At 36.2% G+C, this 20351-nt stretch overlaps 1 protein-coding gene across 1 annotated transcript; it reads right to left on the reverse strand.

The window, feature by feature from the left end:
- Positions 1-247: 247 nt before the first annotated feature.
- LOC122046509 (F-box protein PP2-A15-like) lies at positions 248-10997 on the reverse strand. Its single transcript, XM_042607237.1, has 3 exons — positions 10347-10997; positions 10150-10268; positions 248-938 (listed from the first exon to the last, which is right to left on the reverse strand). The coding sequence occupies exons 1-3, from the start codon at positions 10656-10658 to the stop codon at positions 485-487; spliced, it is 885 nt and encodes a 294-aa protein (XP_042463171.1). The 5' UTR covers positions 10659-10997; the 3' UTR covers positions 248-484.
- Positions 10998-20351: the final 9354 nt, after the last annotated feature.

Raw genomic sequence — 20351 nt, forward strand, 5'->3', positions numbered from 1 at the left:
ATAGACTGGATGAATTTAAAGGTGCTAGACGTGTTCAAAGAACCATATGCATTGAGTATGTTGTGTGAATCACCAAAATTAAACATATCAAATAGATGCGACAAAATGGGACACCACAAAAGTCAAAACAAAGCATGTTGAAAAAAATGAATGAAACTAACTGAAAGAAATAGATGAGCATATAAAATAACCATAAATTGAATTAGTCCACTAGATAAATCATTCTATTACTACAACCAAGCAAAAGAATATGAATCATTCTCCCATTGCATTTCATTTGTAGTAGTATCATTTTAATTCCACTCCATTCTTGGGTACCACATGCAACCAAATTAAGATATGCAGGAATTAACAGACATGTCAAATAGCATCAATTCAATGCATAAATAACGAGATTACACGGGGCATTCACAAAACTTGTGGACGAGATATCACACTAATAACTACAGCTATTGCATGTGTTGAACTTTCTTACGACATAAATTTACAATTTTTTGAGTGCTCTATCTCTCAATTCACTTGGCATGATAGAAACAGAGTCAACACAGAGCCCTCCTTTAGAATGTGTGCAATCAATCTGCTTCATGGAAAATCTCAAATCCAGTGTCTCTGAACCAGTGACCACGAAGTCACCAACAAGGTATTCTATCCAGCAACCGCGCTTGCAGAATCCCATATAATTACTACTTTCAGGCTCATCCAGGCAACACTCTCTTGAAACATTTTGACCATCGGAAGTAGAAAGATCGAATCGTACAGGCTTTAGATCCCAACCATGAGTCTGGTCATAGCTACACGCACGACGCCCCAACCTTCGAAAGAATTTTCCAAGGTGCAACCGAAATGACAAGCTGTAGACTCCTGGAGGGAATGGAAATTTTATCAAGCCTTGCACTTCAAACCACCATATTTGCTGAAGAAAGGCCACCACTTGGAACCTGTACTTCAAGAGTTGTATGAATTTAGATAATCAATGTCTACACCACTTCAGTTTCAGATTTAGCTTGGTGAACTATAATGGTCAAACTAAGAAGCCATCGTTGGCTACTCTGCATAAAGCCAATGCCAAGACTAGAAGTTGGAGGAACTTCAGTCTTGAAAATGTAGACATGGTAACGTGAAATCACGGAACCATTAATAATCAAGTTATGAAATAATTAATCAAATTTAATGTCAGGAGAAATATATTCGAAAGTAGACAATTTAATAGAGCATATGCCCTTGCACACAATTAAACCGAAAAATGGCAGAACAAGTAGCTTTTAATATTTAAGATCGTTTTTGTAAAGGGATGAAAGGGTTGAAAGAGATGCAAAGGATGAAGCGATTAAAAGAGATGTCTGAAGGAAAGTGTCATATGTTCTTTGTGATTGAAAAGTAACTTTACAACTTATAAAAAAAATCTATAAAATAGCAATTAGACCTACTATGTTATATGAAATTGAATATTGGGATATGATTCGAGCACATAAGCAAAAGATGAGAATGTTAAAGTGAATATGCGAGGATGGATAGATAAGAAATAAGAACATTAGAGAGAAAGTCAAAATTACGTCTATCGAGGAAAAACTTAGAAGATAAAGCCCAATTGAAGGGGAGTCTTAGCGCAACGGTAAAGTTGTTACTTTGTGACCAAAGGGTCACGGGTTCGAATCCTGGAAACAATCTCTTGCAAAAAAGCAGGGTAAGGCTGCGTACAATGGATCCTTCCTCGGGACCCCGCATAGCAGGAGCTTCATGCACCGGACTGCCCTTTTAAAAGATAAAGCCCAATTGTGTAGGAGGATCCATATATATAACTCCACCTAGTGAAATAAAGCTAAGTTATTGTTGTTGTATTATGGTCATGTTACAAGTTCATTACATGCTTTGTGACAAGCTACAATCACTATTTTGGCTCAAAATCCTTAGGAGGAAGACTCTCCAAGCCACAATCATAATATAGGAAATCAATTGACACTCGCTCTGGTGGGTAGTATAAGTTGCACACCCCTCAAACCCAAGCTCAAAGAAGAGGATAGCTTGGTCAGTTAGCATCTCAGTCGTCTCCAAATATGCCGGAAAGTCTGCCTTCCACTCTTATCATTGATTATCCACCCATGCTAGGTAGGTCACTAGCTCGACATTGGTCCGATCAAGCTCCACCTTGGTATTCTCTAGCTCGGCCATGTAGTTGGCTCGGAGAGGTGCACCTCCCCAGCCCTAACAACTTTGGCCTCCTCCCAGTGCTCAATAAGGGATTTTTGCTCAGCCTCCCAAGACATCCATAGATTGGACATCGCAAATATGCACAACCCATTCTAGCAACTTCTAATCTAACACTAGGGCTTGCACCAAAGATGCATTAGTGAGTCTCTACCAGGGATTTGAGATCTCGTGTCGAGCCGTTCAAAACAGATGAAACATTACGTTCTGCCTGCCGACCAGCAATGGCATGAACCCAACACCAGTCCTGTTGTAGCCGTGGACAATGGCGGAGCCAGGATTTGTAGCCCACCTGGGCTACAAATGTCCTCCAGAGGGGTACCCGGGCTAGAGATTCCTTTGCTCTATTTGGAAATGGAAAAATCAATACAATTAAAAGGTAAAATTTAATACAATTTTAACCGGGTCCCCGGGCTATAGCCCGGGTAGTCTAAAGCCTGGCTCCGCCATTGGCCGTGGAGGTGTTGTGATGCTCGTGACCGCGCCGAAGGGGCATCACGATACTGCGGCCAACCAAGAGGGCCATTGCGACACTCGCGACTGTGCAGGAAGGTAGTCGCAATGCCCGCGGCCACACAGAGGGGCATCGCGACACCAGTGGCCATGCAGGAAGGGCATCGCGATGCCGGCGGCCGCACAAGAAGGACGTCACGACGCCTGTGGCCGCACAATAGTGGTCGCGAGACCCTTGCAGTCGTGCCAGAGAGGCCGCGCGATGCCCGCAGCCGCACCGGAGGGGTCGCATGACCCCCGCAGCCGCGTTGGAGGCCATGGCTGCTGCGCCTGGGGCCGCGGTTGATTTATTAATTAAATGTTTTATAAAATTAAAACAAGATGGGATAATTCAAAGAGGCTTAATTAAATCCTAATAAAATTATCTAATTAATTAAATATTTTGTTTATTTTAATTTTAAATATATATAATAAATATTTTATTTGTTTATTTTTTTAGTTATGTTATTAATTTTTTTTAATGATCTAATTATTTCTCATTGAAATAAATAATAAAAAAATCCTAATTAAATTATTCTATTAAAATATATAAAAATTAATTTAAATCTCTAAAAAATTCTAATAAAATATTATATATTCCTAAAACCCTCCGTAGTAATCGCGATATAGCCATGGTCTCTATGGGTCATCGCAATAGCGATTTTTTTAGTCTTTTTTATTTAGTTAATTTTTATTTTTTTTAAATATCTATTTTTTTATAAATAAATTATTATTATTAATAATTATAAAATATTTAAAATTATTGCAAAATTTTTAAATAATTTTAAATTTAGATAAATATGTTACAAAATAATTTAAAATTTTTTAAATAATTTTAAAATTAAACATAAATTTAAAATAATCTAAAAATTTAAAAAATATATATAATTCTTAAACATTGCAAATAAAATTTTTAAAATAAAAAATTTACAAAAACATTAAAAAATAATTTAAATTTTTTAAATACTTTTATAATTATTTTTAAAATTTTAAATTTAGTTTTGAATTTTAAGAATTACTTATTTTTTAAAATATTTTTTATAAAAAATTTAATAGCCATTATCTTATGAGAAAATATTAAAATATAAATTCAACATCTCAAAATATAAACATCTTTAATAATCAAATATTAATATACATTTATATTTATATTTAAAAAATACCGAAACTATATCGGTACGACACGATAAGATACCTTAAACCATATCATTCTGGTCCAGGACCGAAACCTCGACATGGGTCGAGATTTTAAACCTTGATCTTTGCTACCTTTAAGAAGATAAGATCAATTACCTAACATGGGTTATCCAACAAGTTAAACGATCCACCAAGTAATCAGTGGCAAGCAGTAGATTTTTTGAGGATCTTCTATCATGGACGGTCCCAACTGAGCTGTAGAGGATAAAGCCTGCAAGGTTTATACGATCTTGACATCAAAGGCCCTCTACACTCCTATTGATCGAGGGACAAGGATAGGACTTCAATCTAAGGGTAACTGCAACGCTATGTTCACAAAACCCAACTAAGGGTAACTGCAACGCTAGGTTCACAAAACCCAAGAAGTTGGGTTTTGTGAACCCAGAAGCATTGCAAGGTTAGTGGGCTTTTAAAACCCAACAACCCAGCATCCAAATTTGGATGCTGGGTTCAGCACAATTTTAAAAAAAAATTGTTTAGTAGCGGGCCCCACATGTGGTGGCTAACGCCCAGTTCATTTTTTTTTTAAATATACAAATTTGCATCAAAATCTAATGTGCAGTGCTAAACATTTTTTTAAAAATTGATTTTTTTTTTAAAATGTGCAAAACAACTAGAAACGGCTAATTTATTAAAAAATTATTAAATAAAACTAATATATATTATTAATAAATTAATTAATATGTATATTATAAATATATTTTTATGATAGTATATAAATGAATATTATAAATAAAGATAGTAAATATAAAATGTAGATAATGATGTGTGAATTAGTGGGACCCAACCTAAAGTTGCTTTTTGGATTTATGATTGTGGGGAGAGGTTTATAAAAGTTGTGAATTTTTTACTTTATGTGGCAATGATGTGACACATAGGTCCTAGAAGTTGGATGTATAGGTTCATTATTGCAGTTACCCTAAAGGCATCCGTAGTCGTAAACCTCTTAAAAAGGTTTATGCTCTGCCACATAATTATCATATCAAAAATTAAAAACCTTCTTTTAAAACCCACTCTCTATTATCATAAAACTTCTCTCTTTTAAAAATTTCACTTTTTTAAAATTCTCTCTCTATCCTCTCTCCACTATTTTTTTTATAAACTTGGTCCCAAGATTTTGATACAGGTTTATAAAAAAAACTATAAACCCCACATGTGCAGTGGGAGAGGGGTTTATATTGAAAGGTTTATAGCATAAATTGCATGCTATAAACCTCCCATTGCAGATGCCTAATAATCAAGATCTCCCTACATATGACGACAGCCAAGGACTTAATAGTGTCAATTGAGCTTCCAAGGACACTTCTACCAGACCACCTCGAGAGGGACTTATAAGATTTTTGGAGCCCCCTTAGCCTCCCTGTAAAGGTCAAAATCAGAAGACCATGGGAGAGATAGCTTAGTTGCTGAGGTTCCTTATAGGTTGTCTAATTTTTCTTCCCAAGTTATTTTGACGCAGCTGCTTATGACATTTTCTCCTCTGGATAAGTAAAATGGAACTCAATAGTAGTTGTATGAAATAAATCGAAGTTGTAGGCAATTACCTACAGGTTTCTTGAGCACAATCGCTAGAGGACTCAACCAATAATAGTGAAGGAGGTCCTAATCGATAACGACATTGACATCAAAGAGCCAACCTTAGAGGACCTCGGAGATCTCACGGAAGGTCTCCTCTTCTTTTCACAAACCTAAATTAAACATAGGAGGGAAATTCTCATCCCAAAGGATGAGAAAATGAGAAGGGCAGGGCAGGATGAGCAAAAAGGAAAAACACTTTCCAATGCTTATTCAACGATGGATAAACCCCTAAAAACTAAAAATTAAGTCGAGCAGCAATGTAAAACAACCTAGCCTCAGCCCTTTTCAAGTAAAATAAATAATGAAAGATGTAAGGGTATGAGGAAGGCCTAAATGTCGAAATACAATCAGTGCCCTAGTTAGGAGACAAAAAGAGTTGGGAGCTAATTGACTCAAAGAAATACCAAAGTAGGCAGCGACTTATTGAAAGAAAGGAGAGATGGGGAAGTGTAAGTCACTCTCCAACTGAGCTTAAAAATGGGTGATTAGCTCCCTAGCAAAGGTGGATGAGATTGGTCACTCAACCTAGGAAGTATCATCTCAAAATTCGAAAGGATCCTGTATCCCTCCTAGATCAATACTACAACATCCACAAGCAACAAGTCCTCCAGGTTTTCATACCAAGGCCTCTTAGCTGGCTTTAAAATGAGTTCATTAGGAGCCACTTCAATAGCCCCTGACGACTCATTCCTGAACCCATCAGGGGAACAAGAAGGCTTAAGCCTAGAAGACATCTAAAGATTAGGAGTGAAGCACTTATAGAAGCAAGAAGAATTACTAACCTAGACCACCAGGTGAATGTTTAGCCTTTACACCATCTAACAATGCAGAAAAATCTCAAGAACATCAAGCGATTAAATAGGTGTAAAGAAACCTCAGGAAAAGTAATCATCACAGCCAACTTGAAATATGATGGATATTAAATATTACACGGTGATTCGCCTAACCATGGTAGCAAATTTAAAACTACGAGTGGCATTTTTAAAATTACAGGCTAAGTGAATTGATCTCATTCTCTTGTAGCTTGGATATTAGAAACGTCTTCTTTCAGCGGCTTATTTTTACAACTCGGTCTTTTTCCCTCTAGAGCTACCCAAGTAAGAGCAACTCCAATCGTTAGAGCTCTAAATGAGGTTTTTTGTAATTTTCAATATACCACATCAAAAGCATAAAAACCTACTATTCTCTCCACAATAATTAAAAAAAAACCTACAAATCTCAAACCTCATTGTTAATTAATTACTAGCCACACCCACATGTTTAATTTCGAGAGAAAAAAACAGTTTTGAATTTTCATTAGTGCTCTTAAACTAAAAACCTCAAACCTCATGCCCACAATTGTTCGAACTTTTTTGTTCAGTTTTTTGGTTTCACAGACCTTTCCCAAAACCTTGCATTGAAGATGCCATAAGTCACCCCATCAATAACTAACCTATGTGGCTTGACTCTGCCTCCTTTGGAATCAACAGTGCCCTACTGACCTAACTATCTAAATCGAGTCTTATACACCTCAACTCAACTAGAAGGGAGACTAGTGATATCGTAGGATATTAATCTACCCCTAATCAAACATGATATGCTTATGCACCTTACTCCAAAAAGAGTGGGCTATTCTGACATGACCCCCTCCAGGAAACCTCCGGTTATACTAAGGACGAGTTTAGTACAATGACCTACTCAAAGTTGAACTCCCAAACTCTGTGGCCATCTAGGTTTCTTAATCTCTCCCTCTAGTTTGGCCTCCCAAACTCTCCATCCAGCTCAATCTATTATTGTTCAAAAACGATCTCAGGTTAACATAGCTCACAACAAGGGCCTCTCTATGATCACCATACCTAACTAACAATGGTTAAGCAGTTAACACAACCATAATTAATGGCAATTAAACTAAGAAACGGCTAAAACAGTCAGCACAAACCCTATTTTCCTAGAGATCATGGTCATACAATCTTGATAGATTTCTCACTTCTCTCACACCTATACATACTTAGATGTGGCCATTATCCACAAGTTCAGAATATCTTCTCACAATTTCTAATTTGCTTTCACTTCCACTATGCCCTAGTAACTTAAGTATTGAAAGGGGCTGTGTCGAACAACTCCTATGCCCATTGACATCTATCTATTTTGCACAAGTCGAGCCACACTGTCCAAGTCGGATTGCAAGGTGAGAGTCTGACAACATCCCCACCTTGGCATTCACCTCACCAGAGAGTTTTGCATCATCGTTGCCACCTCAACATCCACCTCAACTCATTTCTGTCGCATCACACTATATGCAAAAAAAGATTATACTATGAACAATTGATGTGCTCAAAGGTGGAAAATGACTACATAATATTGTATTTTAGCTAGAATTTAGGAATTATCTAATTTATTCTTCAACCATTGTTCTTAGGAACACAAATGAAGTTCTCAGCCCCCATGAGTGTGGTGCAATATTAAAGCACTCAAAGGAACTATAAAAAGAACTAAGGTTCAAATCTCAAAAGAGATGAATGTTTTGGAGGTCAGTTTTTGAGTATACATTAGTTGTCCTCTAGATTTAACTAGTAGGTGAACTGGGAGGAAGGACGTCTATCTCCAGGATTAGTTGGGCAAAACTCGAACACCTAGATTACCAAAAAAGAAAACAAATGTAAGTTCTCAATTTTCATGAAAATTTACTAAAGATTAGTTGTTTGCAGCTTTCAATACATTAGATTTTATGGATAGCTCTACTAAAGATGAGCTGATTGCAAAGCACCTTCTTTATTGCATATACTCATTTTTATCAAGTTCGCATGAAGGTGGATAAATTGCAAATCGACCAAGCTCAGTAATATCAAGAATTCATCTACAGAATTTTATCATTAAAATGATTTGAAGTGTTATCCAAGAGTCATCAAACATTCACTCATCTTCTCGTCACTTTGCATCAGTATGCTTTCATCTCCCAAAGAAGCATGAAGGACTTATGCCCTCCTCAAAAGGTAGTATGTGGTGTGTTAAAAAAATTCTCTCTTCAAGACTGATTTTGAGAAAGCATTTGACATGGTGAAATTGAAGATTTCTCATGCATATGCTCTGCCTGACCAGACTTCCAACCACATGGGTGGGTTGAATGGAAGCCACTGTAACATTAACAGCTCAGCAGTCATAAATGGAAAAATGCCATCATAATTTCCATGAGACAAGGACTTTGTCAACGTAACCCCCTTTACCCCAAGTTTATCATTCTTCTAAGATTCTCTGCACAGCTTGGAATATGGAATTGCATCATTCAGGGAATCTAATGAGCTCCACAACCCAACTATCATCCAGTTCATTGATGATATCATGTATCCAGAAAGGTTGAACCAGCCTAAGTGGAACCTAAGGACGTCTTTGCCAGATTATGCCATCTCTGCTCTTGTCTATATAAATCTTCAATCTCTTATGGAATAAAACTGCAAAGCAGCTTGATCCAAACATAAATTGGTTGACTTATTAATCAGGTATATGAAACTTTAGTTGGATGGTGGCTGAGGCAAAGTGGGAATGACATTGGATTACATGGTGCATTATCAAGCTTGCATATATTTCATTTCCATTGGGTTACTAACGAAGTTCATATCATAAGTCCGTGGGCATTGCATGAAAACACATACCATACAACACAAAATATCACCTTCTATTTATATTAGAAAAGATTGCTTCATTTTTGCATATAATGGGTGTTCTATAACATAATTATTAATAAATTTAGCAGGACAACCTGACAAATTACCTTTTGACCAAAAAAAAGAGGAATCAACCAAACCTAGGAAACAGAAACTTCAAGGTTCGAGATATGTAGACCATTCTAAAATTGGAAATATTTTAGCTTCCTTTAAAATTGAAAGATAAAGGACCACTAGCTTTTCTGTCCTGCCACCAGTTACGATGTTGCGATTACAAATACATGGAAGCAACAAAACCAATATTCAATTTTAAATCTAAAATGGGTATACCTAGTTCAGTATGGCATTGCTGCAGTTAGCATGAAATGATACTATACTACTGAGAAGTTTAAATAGGAAATTTTCATTTTACTGAGACTAATTAGTCAAAAATGGTTTCACTTGATCACTTTCTAACCAAAGACCATATTTTGATTCAAATCCATGGTTTCTCTTTAGAAGCGAATGTTTCCTTCCTGATTCTAAATCTAATATGTTATTGCTACTGCTTTTCCTAGCTATATAGCAAGCAGAAGAATATTTTTTGATGTTGATGTTAGATTTTTTATTTCTTCAACAAAAAATAGCAATTTGATAATAACACATTAGTTGAAGAACAAGTAGCATTTACGTAGCTTGGAATAATAATATAATATTGTTAGTTAAAGAAAGACAAATTACATCTTTTATCATTGATACAAGATAAACATTCTCGAGTCTACCTTAAAGTTCCCGCATAACAATAATCTTAAATGAATTCATCTTATCTATTTGAATTAAGAAAGGGAATTATTTCATTTAGGAGCTTTTAGTAATTAATCATGAAGGAGAACTGTAAAGTATACGTTTGTGTAATGCAATTCAAACAGGCTGGTAAATAATAATTCTCTAAAATAATTCAGTTTATAACTCATGAATTCAGAGAGATCAAACTTATAAGCATCAAATAAACTAAAATTTGCCTTCAATTATTGCAAAAATGTAGGTAAAATTGCACCTTGACTCCTGGGTTGGAATCCAACTCCAGTATCGTCGGTCCTCGATCCCAGTAATGGCCATAGCCTTTGCAGAAACAGACAGACACACCCCGCCAGTGACTGTGTCCAGCCAGAGAACCTACGGAGTTAGGGCAGGCCACCGTCACGGCGCAGGATATGCCATCACGAAGGTATGTGGCGGAAAATGACACCGTACCTTGTATAGGTCATCGAAGGGTACGGGACGCGAGAGGAAGGCGAATATGTCCTTCTTCTTCGACAGGAGGGAAGCACCGGGCGGAAGGAGAGACAACAGCTGGGAGTAGGTGGGGGGCAATTTGAGCTCCCACACGGAGTCGGAGGAGGCGGCACCGCGGAACGCACGGTTTAGGCGCGCCAGATTGCAGATCTCGGGCGGGGTGAGGTAAGTGAACACGCAAGCCACACAGCTCTCAGGGATGTCCCCGAGGCCTGGGCCGCCAGATCCATCGCCGACGTCCACCGATAAATTGGAGAGCGAAGCGCCCATATCCGCCACTAACCTTTCCAGAAATAGCCACAAGGAACCGACCCGTCCTTCGCCGCACCCCTCCGCCCACCGCAAGGTGGGATGGAGTGAGGCGAGGAGACCGAGATAGAAAGAGGGTGCTTGGTTGGCGAGAGAGGATGAGATGGATTGGGCTTGGCCACTGGGAAGGAGGCAGAGGATGGAGAGACCTGTTGCGCAGGCCGAGCGAGTGTTTCTTCTGAAGAAGGGCGGCGACGTCCTCGTCCTCGTCCCCGTCCCTCCTTGCTCCTCTGACGACTGGCGAAGGAGGGAACGGTCGTTGGGATGCCACCGTAAAAAGAAGAATAATGTGGATGTGGATGGAACCGACGTGAACGCACGCAGCCGGTTCGGCCGGCTGGCGCCTAAATCTTACCGTTTGTTATCGAACCGTAGATAAGTTTCCAAACAACTTAACTAATGTATAATCCTCGTTCTCAGATTAATTCGACGGGTAAAAAAAAAATAATAAAATTGATATTTCTTTTACTCAAAAATTTCATCAGCCGATTTTAATCAAAATCAACTAATAAATTTAGAGATTTCGAAATGATATAAAATTAATTTATATATATTCATCTAGTTTTCACGTTTGTAAAAATAATATCAAATATTAATTTAATCAAATGTATTAAGTGCAGTGATTTTTTAAATACAAATTAATTTTTCAAATATATTTATGTTAAAAAAATTACTACTCTCAATATCTTGGATCAAATTTATGGATTTTTTGAATAGAAAGAAATCAATTTTTCGAATAAAAAAAAATCAATTTAATTGGAAAAAAAATAATCGATTGATTTGTTCTAGTCGAATCGATTTCTTTCTATTCGAAAAATCCATCAACTGATTTCAATCAAAATCAACTGATAGATCTAGAGATCTCAAAATAACATGAAACTTATTTCTATATGTTCGTTTAGTTCTTATGATTGCAAAAATATTATCTAACATCAATTTTACCAAATATATTAAGAACAGTAATTTTTTAAACACAAATTAGTTTTTCAAACACATTCATATTTAAAAAATTACTGTCATCAATATCTTTGGTCAAATTGATATTTGATAGTAATTTTATAATTAGGAGAACTTGACGAACACATAAGAACTGAGTTCATGTCATTTTGAGGTCTCTAGATCCATATGCAATTTTTGGGCAAAACTGGTTGATGGACCTAGAGAACTCAGAATGACATGAAATCAATGTCTATGTATTTATCTAGTTCTCCTGATTATAAAAATACTATCAAACATTAATTTGACGTAATATATTGAGAATAGTAATTTTTTTAAAACTATGACCAAATGAACCTAAATATAATCAATTTCGATTCATTCGACCAAAATTAGTTGATAGACCTAGAGAGCTTGGAATGAAGTGAAACCAAATCCTATGAGTTCTTCTAGTTCTTACGATTATATTCATACCCTTAAACATCAATTCGACTCAATATATTGAGAGCAGTGATTTTTTAAACATGAATATATTTAAAAAATTAATTTGTGTTCAAAAAATCACTGTTCTCAATATATTATGTCAAATTAATATTTGATGACATTTTTTACAAGAGAACTAGACGAAGGCATAGGAATTGATTTCGTGTCTTTTCAAGATCTTTAGGTCCATCAGTCGATTTCAACAAAAATCAACTAATGACCTAGAGACCTCGAAATGGCATGAAACTATCTTCTATGTGTTCGTCTAATTCTCCTGCTGGTAAAAATGCTATAAACATCAATTTAATCTAATTTATTGAGTGCGGTGATTTTTTTAACCTTCTCTAACTAACTTTTGAAATATTGATGAAAATAATGATATTGCTATTGAATGAGATTCTAGTTTACGTAATTCGATATAGAGTTATTGCCTTGAGAAAAAGAGATGAATTAAGCGTGCTTATTTGACTGTCAGTCATTATCAAGTAATCTCAGATAAGTCTCCTAAATATGTTGACAAAAATTAAAGAAAGTTTTTACCTATTTGATATAAGTTATTTCCTTATTAGTTAGAATATTCTCTGGCAAAAAATGTCACTTATTGTCTTCCATCTTTTCTTTTTGTTAAGCCAAACACACATTTTGGGTCAAATGCATTTATTGTTGGTGAATTTCAATCTAAGAAAAAAAGTAAATGATGGTAAAAAATTATATATTCTTTATTCACGAAGGGATTGGTCCTAATGATTCACACAAAAAGACTGTGAATTTGAAAAGTTCTCATGATTTGATGAACTCATTATAACATATTGATAATATTATGGACAAACAATCTTTGGAGTTAGTTGTAAAAAACTATTTATGACTTAAAGTTTCAATTGATGCTTCAAAGGTATGTGTATTCCAATGTTTAGGTTTTAGAGCTTACGATGAATCTTAGGACTCACATAATCGTGATAATTTTATAGAAATTATAAACTACATAGCTTATTATGACGATGATTTGAGATCTATTATTTTGGAAAATATACCTCAAAATGCTTCTTATACTTCTCAAATTCAAAAGGAGATTTTATAACTCTATACGAGTAGAATTCAAAGGTTCATCACGGAAGAAATTGGTAATGTCAAGTATCATCTTAATCTGGATGAATCTTGAAATGAGTCAAAATAGAGCAAATGACTATTGTTTTAAGATTTGTTGATAAAGAGAGCTTTATTATAGAAAGATTCTCTGATATTATCCATGTGAAAGAAACAAAATCATCTACTTTAAAAAGGGAATTTATAATATCCTATCTCACAATAATCTTCTCGTACAAAATATTCAAACATAAGGTTGCGATGGCGCAAGTACTATGCAAGGAGAATGGAATGATTTGCAAGCTCTCTTTTGAATGAATGCCCATATGCATATTATGTTTATTGCTTTGCACATCGTCTAACATTGACATTGGTAGCAACAGCCTAAAGTGTTTTTCTTATTGAACATTTCTTTGCACACTTGATTGTTATAGTGAATTTAATGGATTCTTCTTCCAAACGTCATGATCAATTGTGAATTGCTCATGTTACTCAAATTGTATAATTGATCACTAATGAGCTTGAATCTGGAAGAGGAAAAAAAATCAAATTTGGGTATTACAATGTTAAGGAGAAACACGATGGAGCTCTCACTTGAGGGCATTTTGTAGTTTGCTTATTTTATTTGATCTCATTCTACTTGTTTTAAGTGATATTATCAATGATAAAAAGAGTTTATCTGGTAGAGCAACAATGGATGAAACTTATAATGTAATGTTATCATTTGAATTTATGTTTATATTACATTTTGTTCTTGAGTTGTTAGAAATGACCAATGATCTTTTTCAAATTCTATAGTGAAAGATGTTGTAAAATCTTATGTCACATGGATTCTAAAAGTTGAATAAGAATTCAAAGAGGAAATACAACAACAAAAGCATGGATTTAGTTTCTACGAATAATGGCATAACAAGAATAAAAATTGTAAAACAATGACTTAAAACCTGATTACAACGAAAGTGTCATTGTTGTAGTATCGTCTGGAAGATCTTGAGGGAAATGAAGAAGCGGAAGCAAACGAGGAAAATCTTCCAAGGGGCTTAGAGGTGGCGGTGCCGAAAATTTTCTTGTCAATGGGAAGCAAGAAACTAAGTCGAGATTATCCTAAATCCTTAGAGGCCTCCCCTTTATATAAGAATCTAATTAGTTATCAGCTCATACATAATAATGGATTGGACTAAAGGGTTCTACACATTGAACCCACAAATAATAAGCCAAAACTCAATAACCTTAAGTTAGATCACTTAATGGGGTTTGGTATCGCAAGTTTCTTAAATCATATATGAGGTCACCTTAAGGGACATTAAATCAAACAATTTCCCACTTGGGTTATATATGATTACAGTCAACACACGAATGTAACTTCAGTTGATATCATACATTATAAGTACAAGATACTTCTTGTAATAATCTAGTCCATTAATTTCATTGGTATAGGATTAAAGATGTCATAATTACTGTATATGATAGTAACAAATCCCAAAAGTAATCACAGTACCAATGTCATTAACGACATAGATCAAAATATGGATGTGTAGATAAAAATTACATACAATGTGATCAATACATGTCAATTTTCAACTGATCCTAACATGACCTCAAAAGAGATAAAATCATATTTGTAAATACTTTATGCTAAACTGTAAGACTAAGGTGGCGTTTGGTTTAGAGGTTTGAGAATGAGGGAATGGATTCATTCCCAAACCTTGTGTTTGGTTGATGGGAATGGAATCAATATTTTGGAATGAAACCCAAAAATTTGGATATAGATGAAACCCACCCCCTCTCTTGGGTTTTAATGGAATGGGAATAAGAATTACATTTGGACGAAAATACTCTAAGTATATTTGTTCAATTTTTCTTTCATTTCACTCTCTTTCCTTGTTCTCTCTCATCATACTGTCTCTCTCCTCATTCTATCATCACATTTTCTCTCTCAACATACTTTCTTTCTTCTCATTCTCTCTCATCACACATTCTCTACCATTTTCTCTCTATATTCTCTCTCATCACACACACTCTCTCATTATTTTCTCTCTCTTCATTCTCTCCTCATTTTTTCATCATACTTTCTATCTCCTCAATCTCTCTTACCATACTCTCTCTCCATATTTCCTCTCATCACACTTTCTCTCTCTTCATTCTCTTCCATCACACTCTCTCTCCTCATTCTCACTCATCATAATACCATTTTCTCTCTGTATTCTCTCTCTCATCACACACTCTCTCATTATTTTCTCTCTCTTCATTCTCTCCTTATTTTTTCATTATACTTTCTCTCTCCTCAATCTCTCTTATCATACTTTCTCCATATTTTCTCTCATCACACTTTCTCTCTCTTCATTCTCTTCCATCACACTCTCTCTCCTCATTTTCTCTCATCATACTTTCCCTCTCTTCATTTTTTCCCATTACACTTTCTCTCCCATCACATTTTCTCATCATACTTTCTCTCCTCAATCTCTCATTTTCTCTCATCACACTTTCTCTCTCTTCATTTTTTCCTATCACTTTTTCTCTCTCAACGCACTTTCTCTCTCATCATACTTTTTCTCTTCTCAATCTCTCCTATCACGCTCTCTCTCTCCTCATTTTCTTTCATCACACTTTCCCTCTCTTCATTTTTTCCATCACATTTTCTCTCTCATCATTCTCTCTCATCATATGTTTCTCTCACATTCAACTTTCTCTTCCATCTAATTTTTTCTCTTATTTTCCTCTAAGGGTAAAAAAGGAAATTTAGGTTCATTCCGATTGAAAATATTTAACTAACCAAATATTATTTTTAAAAATGATACCCAAGCTCATACCCATTTCCATTCCATAATATTGTGATACTCATTCCCATTCTGATTCCTAGGAGAGAACCACACGCCACCTAAATCATGATCTAAACTTTATGATTCTAAAAGGAATTTATATATCATATTTACAAATACCAAATACTAAATAGTTACAGTAAATCATGACATATTTTATTCAGAGTATTAAACAAACAAAATATCCATGAATGTTTTAAACTTTAAGTATATACAATAATCAAAATAAATATTTATCTTTATTAATCATCATAGAACAATAAAATAAACACAGACTCATACTAGATGAGTTCTTCTTCCATAAGAAGGACTCTCAAATCCACAACATATGCATGAAACATCTTAGACATTAAGCCTTTAGTGAGTGGATCGCCAACATGGAATTTGTGCTCATGTTCTCTATCATGACCTAATGACTCTGAACTCTTTATTTAACCACTAGAAACTTGATGTTGATATGTTTAGACTTCGACGAACTACGATTATTTTTGGCATAAAGTTCTGCGATTTTATTATCACAGTAGATCCTTAATGGCTTGTCAATGTCATCAATGATCTACAATGTTGTGATGGAGTTACGTAGCCAAATCCCATGATTGGATACTTCATAGCATACTACCAACTCTAACTCCATAGTAGAAGTGGCTATAGCGTCTGCTTGACGCTCTTCCAATATATATCTCCAACAAGCATGAAAATATAGCCCAAAGTGAACCTCTTGCTATCCAAGCATCCAGTAAAACTAGAGTTTGAATATTCAATCACCTCCAGGTGATCTGATCTCCGTACGTGAGCATATGTCCTTTACTTCTTTGCAAATACCACATTACTCTCTTAACCGCTTTTTAGTGTGACGGTCCTGGGTTATTAACATATCTATCTAACATCTCCACTATAAATATTATATCTAGTCAAGTACAAACTTGTGCATACATGAGGCTTCTCACTGCTGAGACATATGGGAATTGTTTCATCTCCTTTATTTCAAATTTAAGCCATGGACACTGTTGGAACAATCCCAATGGTCTGTGCGACCATGTGTTTTGGTGTTGGGCAAAGGGTTTAAGTTAGGTTCACCCTTGTATTTGATATGTGTATGTGAGTGTGCAGGTTTGCAGGATACACATATGACTCAGCTTAATGGCTTCGGGTCCGGTGAAGGATGGAGCATCCGAGGGATCGTGGATAAGGCAGCAAGGACAAGGGCCGAGGGAAGCGACTTCGAGGCATACGCAAAGGATAACATTGGGGATGAGCCGCGGGCTTGGATGCATCCGAGGGACGAGAGCCAAAAGAAGTAGACTTGAAGGCAAGAGGTCAAGCCTACAATGAAGAAGAGTCAAGTGAGTCATAAGGGTGAGGGTCCAAGTGCTGAGAGACTATAATCGAGGTACCAGTCGACTGGTGAAAATAGCAGTGACTGGTACAATCGACTGAGTAATCGACTGGGAGCGAACAGAATACTTCTGTTCACTCAGCTAGTATGGAGCAGTCGATTGGTGCTTTCACCAGTCAACTGGTATCGAGCTGTTGGGTTGTAACGGTTGAATCTCCACAGAGGGTAGTCGACTGGCACTTTCACCAATCGACTGGTAAGTGAGCTTTTCCAACCCATGACCTATATAACTAAGGCTTTGGATTTTGGTTAAGGTTGACAAAATTAGTAGTGATTAATCCTAATTAGTAGTCAACAAGTGCTCAAGAGTTCTTTGTAATCCAAGAGGTATTGGTGAGTGTTGTGGTAAGGTTTCTCCACCCATAAAGAGGCTTGAGCTAGCTGAAGTTTATCGAGGACTAATCCACCGATGGATTGAGGGATCGTCCACCTTACGAATAGTCGTGGAGTAAGAGCAACTTATCTCCGAACCACGTAAACAAGATTGTTAGCGGTTTGCATTTCTTTCTTAGTCTTTAGCTTGTTTGTTTTGTATTATTCTGCTGCGTAAACTAACAAGTGTAGGAAGTTATTAACTTGGGGGCACCGACTATTCAACCCTCCTTCTAGCCGGCCATACAAGATCTCCAATAAGTTGTATCAAAGCGCAGGACACTCACCATTGGACTAATCGCCAAGGAAGCAAAAGATGGCCAACTTGATAGCACCTCCAAAGTTTGAAGGAGGAAGCTTATGGGGCATCACGTATTGGATCATGAAGATGGAGATCTTCTTCGACACGGATTGGGACACCATGATGGTGATCAATGAGCCATTCAAAGTTCCAAAAGATAAGAAAAAGAATAAACTCCAACCAAGATATTGGACGGAAGAGTAAACCTCACAATTGGAGGCAAAGTCAAAGATAATATCAATCTTAATAGATATATTGTTGTTTAATATGATAAGTGGTGTAAGTAAATATGAGAATGCTCATGATTTGTGGAGCAAAGTGAAGATGGTTCTAGGGGAAGAACCTAAACCTACACAAGAAGAAGAAGAACCCAAGGAGATGGGTTTAATTGCTCAAGTTGAGGAGGAGCAAACGGAAGTTGAGCCATGCTCAACATCCGAGGAGGAGAAGGAAGATAAGGTATCATCTACATCCTCAAGGATTGAAGAAGAATCCAAGACAAGTGAAGAAGAAGAAGAAGAAGAGGTCTTGGAAGTCAACTTAGCAAGCATCTCCACCGAAGTCAAGTCAAAGGATCACATTGTGTACTTCGATTGCAATGAGAAGGGACATTACAAGAGTATATGTCCCTTGCTCAAGAAGGTAAAACCTAAACCCACTCAAATTATTTTAGATATTAATGTGGGTTGTAGGAATGATGGTGCAAAGAAGAAGGAGAAGAAATGGCATATAGTATGCTTCACGTGTGGGGAGAAGGGACACTACCACACTAAATGCCCTAAGAAGAGGGAGATTAAAAAGCTAGCGCATTTAAAGAAATGGGAGAAGAAAAAGAAAAACTCAAGTCAAGGGAGAGCTTCAAGGGTAAGGGAGGTATACCCTAATTTGAAATGTAATTCAAATGTTTATTCTCCCATGCATGCTAGGAATAATTTTCATTATTTATCCATGCAAAATTTTAGATTTAAATATCATGATATGAATAGGATCAATGTAGATCATAACCCTAGGAGACTTATGCATGATAGACCTAGATAATTTAGATTCTCATTATCCAAGGAGAAGAAGCTAAGGTAATGGAGAACCTAGGCAAAAATTCTAATAAGAGGAGACATATGCCTAGAAAAATAGGTAGGTCTAGGAATATTCATAGTGGACATGTTGATTCTAGGTTTAGGAACCTAGAAAGGGAAAATCAAGTTTTGAAGGCAAAGCTTGATAGTTTAGAGAAAACCCTAACTAAATTCACAGTTGGATCTAGAGGGTTGAGTATGGTGTTGGGTAGTCAAAGACCCAGCAATGATAGATCAAGTTTAGGATACTGATGTAGTGTCTCCAAGGCTAAGGAAAAGTCTTATGCTAGGATTGCATATGACTATAGAAAAGAGAAGTCAATAAATGGCAAAGGAAAGTCATTTAATGGTAAGAAGAAATTAACCAAATACAAGGTGTCCAAGGTTAAAAAGGTTAAGTTTGTAGGCTAAGTGTCACTGTAGGTGCACCGATGTAGCCTAGCAATTGTGGATGAGCCACCTAGGGAGGTGGCTAAGGTTAAGAGCTCTAAGAGTCAAGTTGGAACCCATGGCCAATGGATCTCAGGTGGGCATTATTTGGGAATCTAGATTGCATCATGAAATGTGCCAAAAGGTTTGGAAATGGATTTAAGTCTCAACCTTAGGGAATTTGGCACAATTGGGTTGTGTTTCAAGCAAGGAAATATGACATTGGGGTCATATTGCATGATAATTGATTTTGGATGTATAGATGTCATATAAACCAATGTTAGGGATGCATTGTGGTTTAGTTTGAGCAAATATATTAAGAGGAAGCTAAAACTAGGACTTTAGGTCAAGGTTCAATTGAACCATTTAGCTAGTTTTAGGTTTTGAATTTTGTGTCAATCTTGGGATTGGTGATAGATGCATTTTTTAATATATTTTTCCCAAGTAGACATGGGTAAAACAGACTTCTCCATAAAATTTGAGAATTTTTGGATGTCTGTGAAATTTATGGTACATTTCTGAAGTTGAGTTTAGAATGCTATTTAGGCTGAAAATAGTGTGTCAGTCGACTGGTAACAGTGTTTATTGAACACAGAATGGTTCTGTGAGTTTGTTTTAATAAGGGCAGTCAACTGTCAAAAGCACCAGTTGACTGCCCTTATCAACTGGTGCTTTTGACAGTTGACTAATACCAGTCTGAAACTGTATTTCAGCATTGATTTTGACCTGGTCAGCTCGTATAGATATATGAGATCCTAGGAG

Source organism: Zingiber officinale, chromosome 2B (assembly GCF_018446385.1).
Source record: "Zingiber officinale cultivar Zhangliang chromosome 2B, Zo_v1.1, whole genome shotgun sequence".
Classification (NCBI taxonomy): Eukaryota; Viridiplantae; Streptophyta; class Magnoliopsida; order Zingiberales; family Zingiberaceae; genus Zingiber; species Zingiber officinale.

Bases quoted from the DNA above. Each gene is read 5' to 3' on its own strand.
- LOC122046509 (XM_042607237.1), bottom strand. From the start codon at position 10,658: ATGGGCGCTTCGCTCTCCAATTTATCGGTGGACGTCGGCGATGGATCT. The intron at 10,269-10,346 runs GTACGGTGTCAT...CTAACTCCGTAG, and splicing joins CCTTCGATGACCTATACAAG to GTTCTCTGGCTGGACACAGT. The intron at 939-10,149 runs GTGCAATTTTAC...CTTGAAGTACAG, and splicing joins ATTCCAACCCAGGAGTCAAG to GTTCCAAGTGGTGGCCTTTC.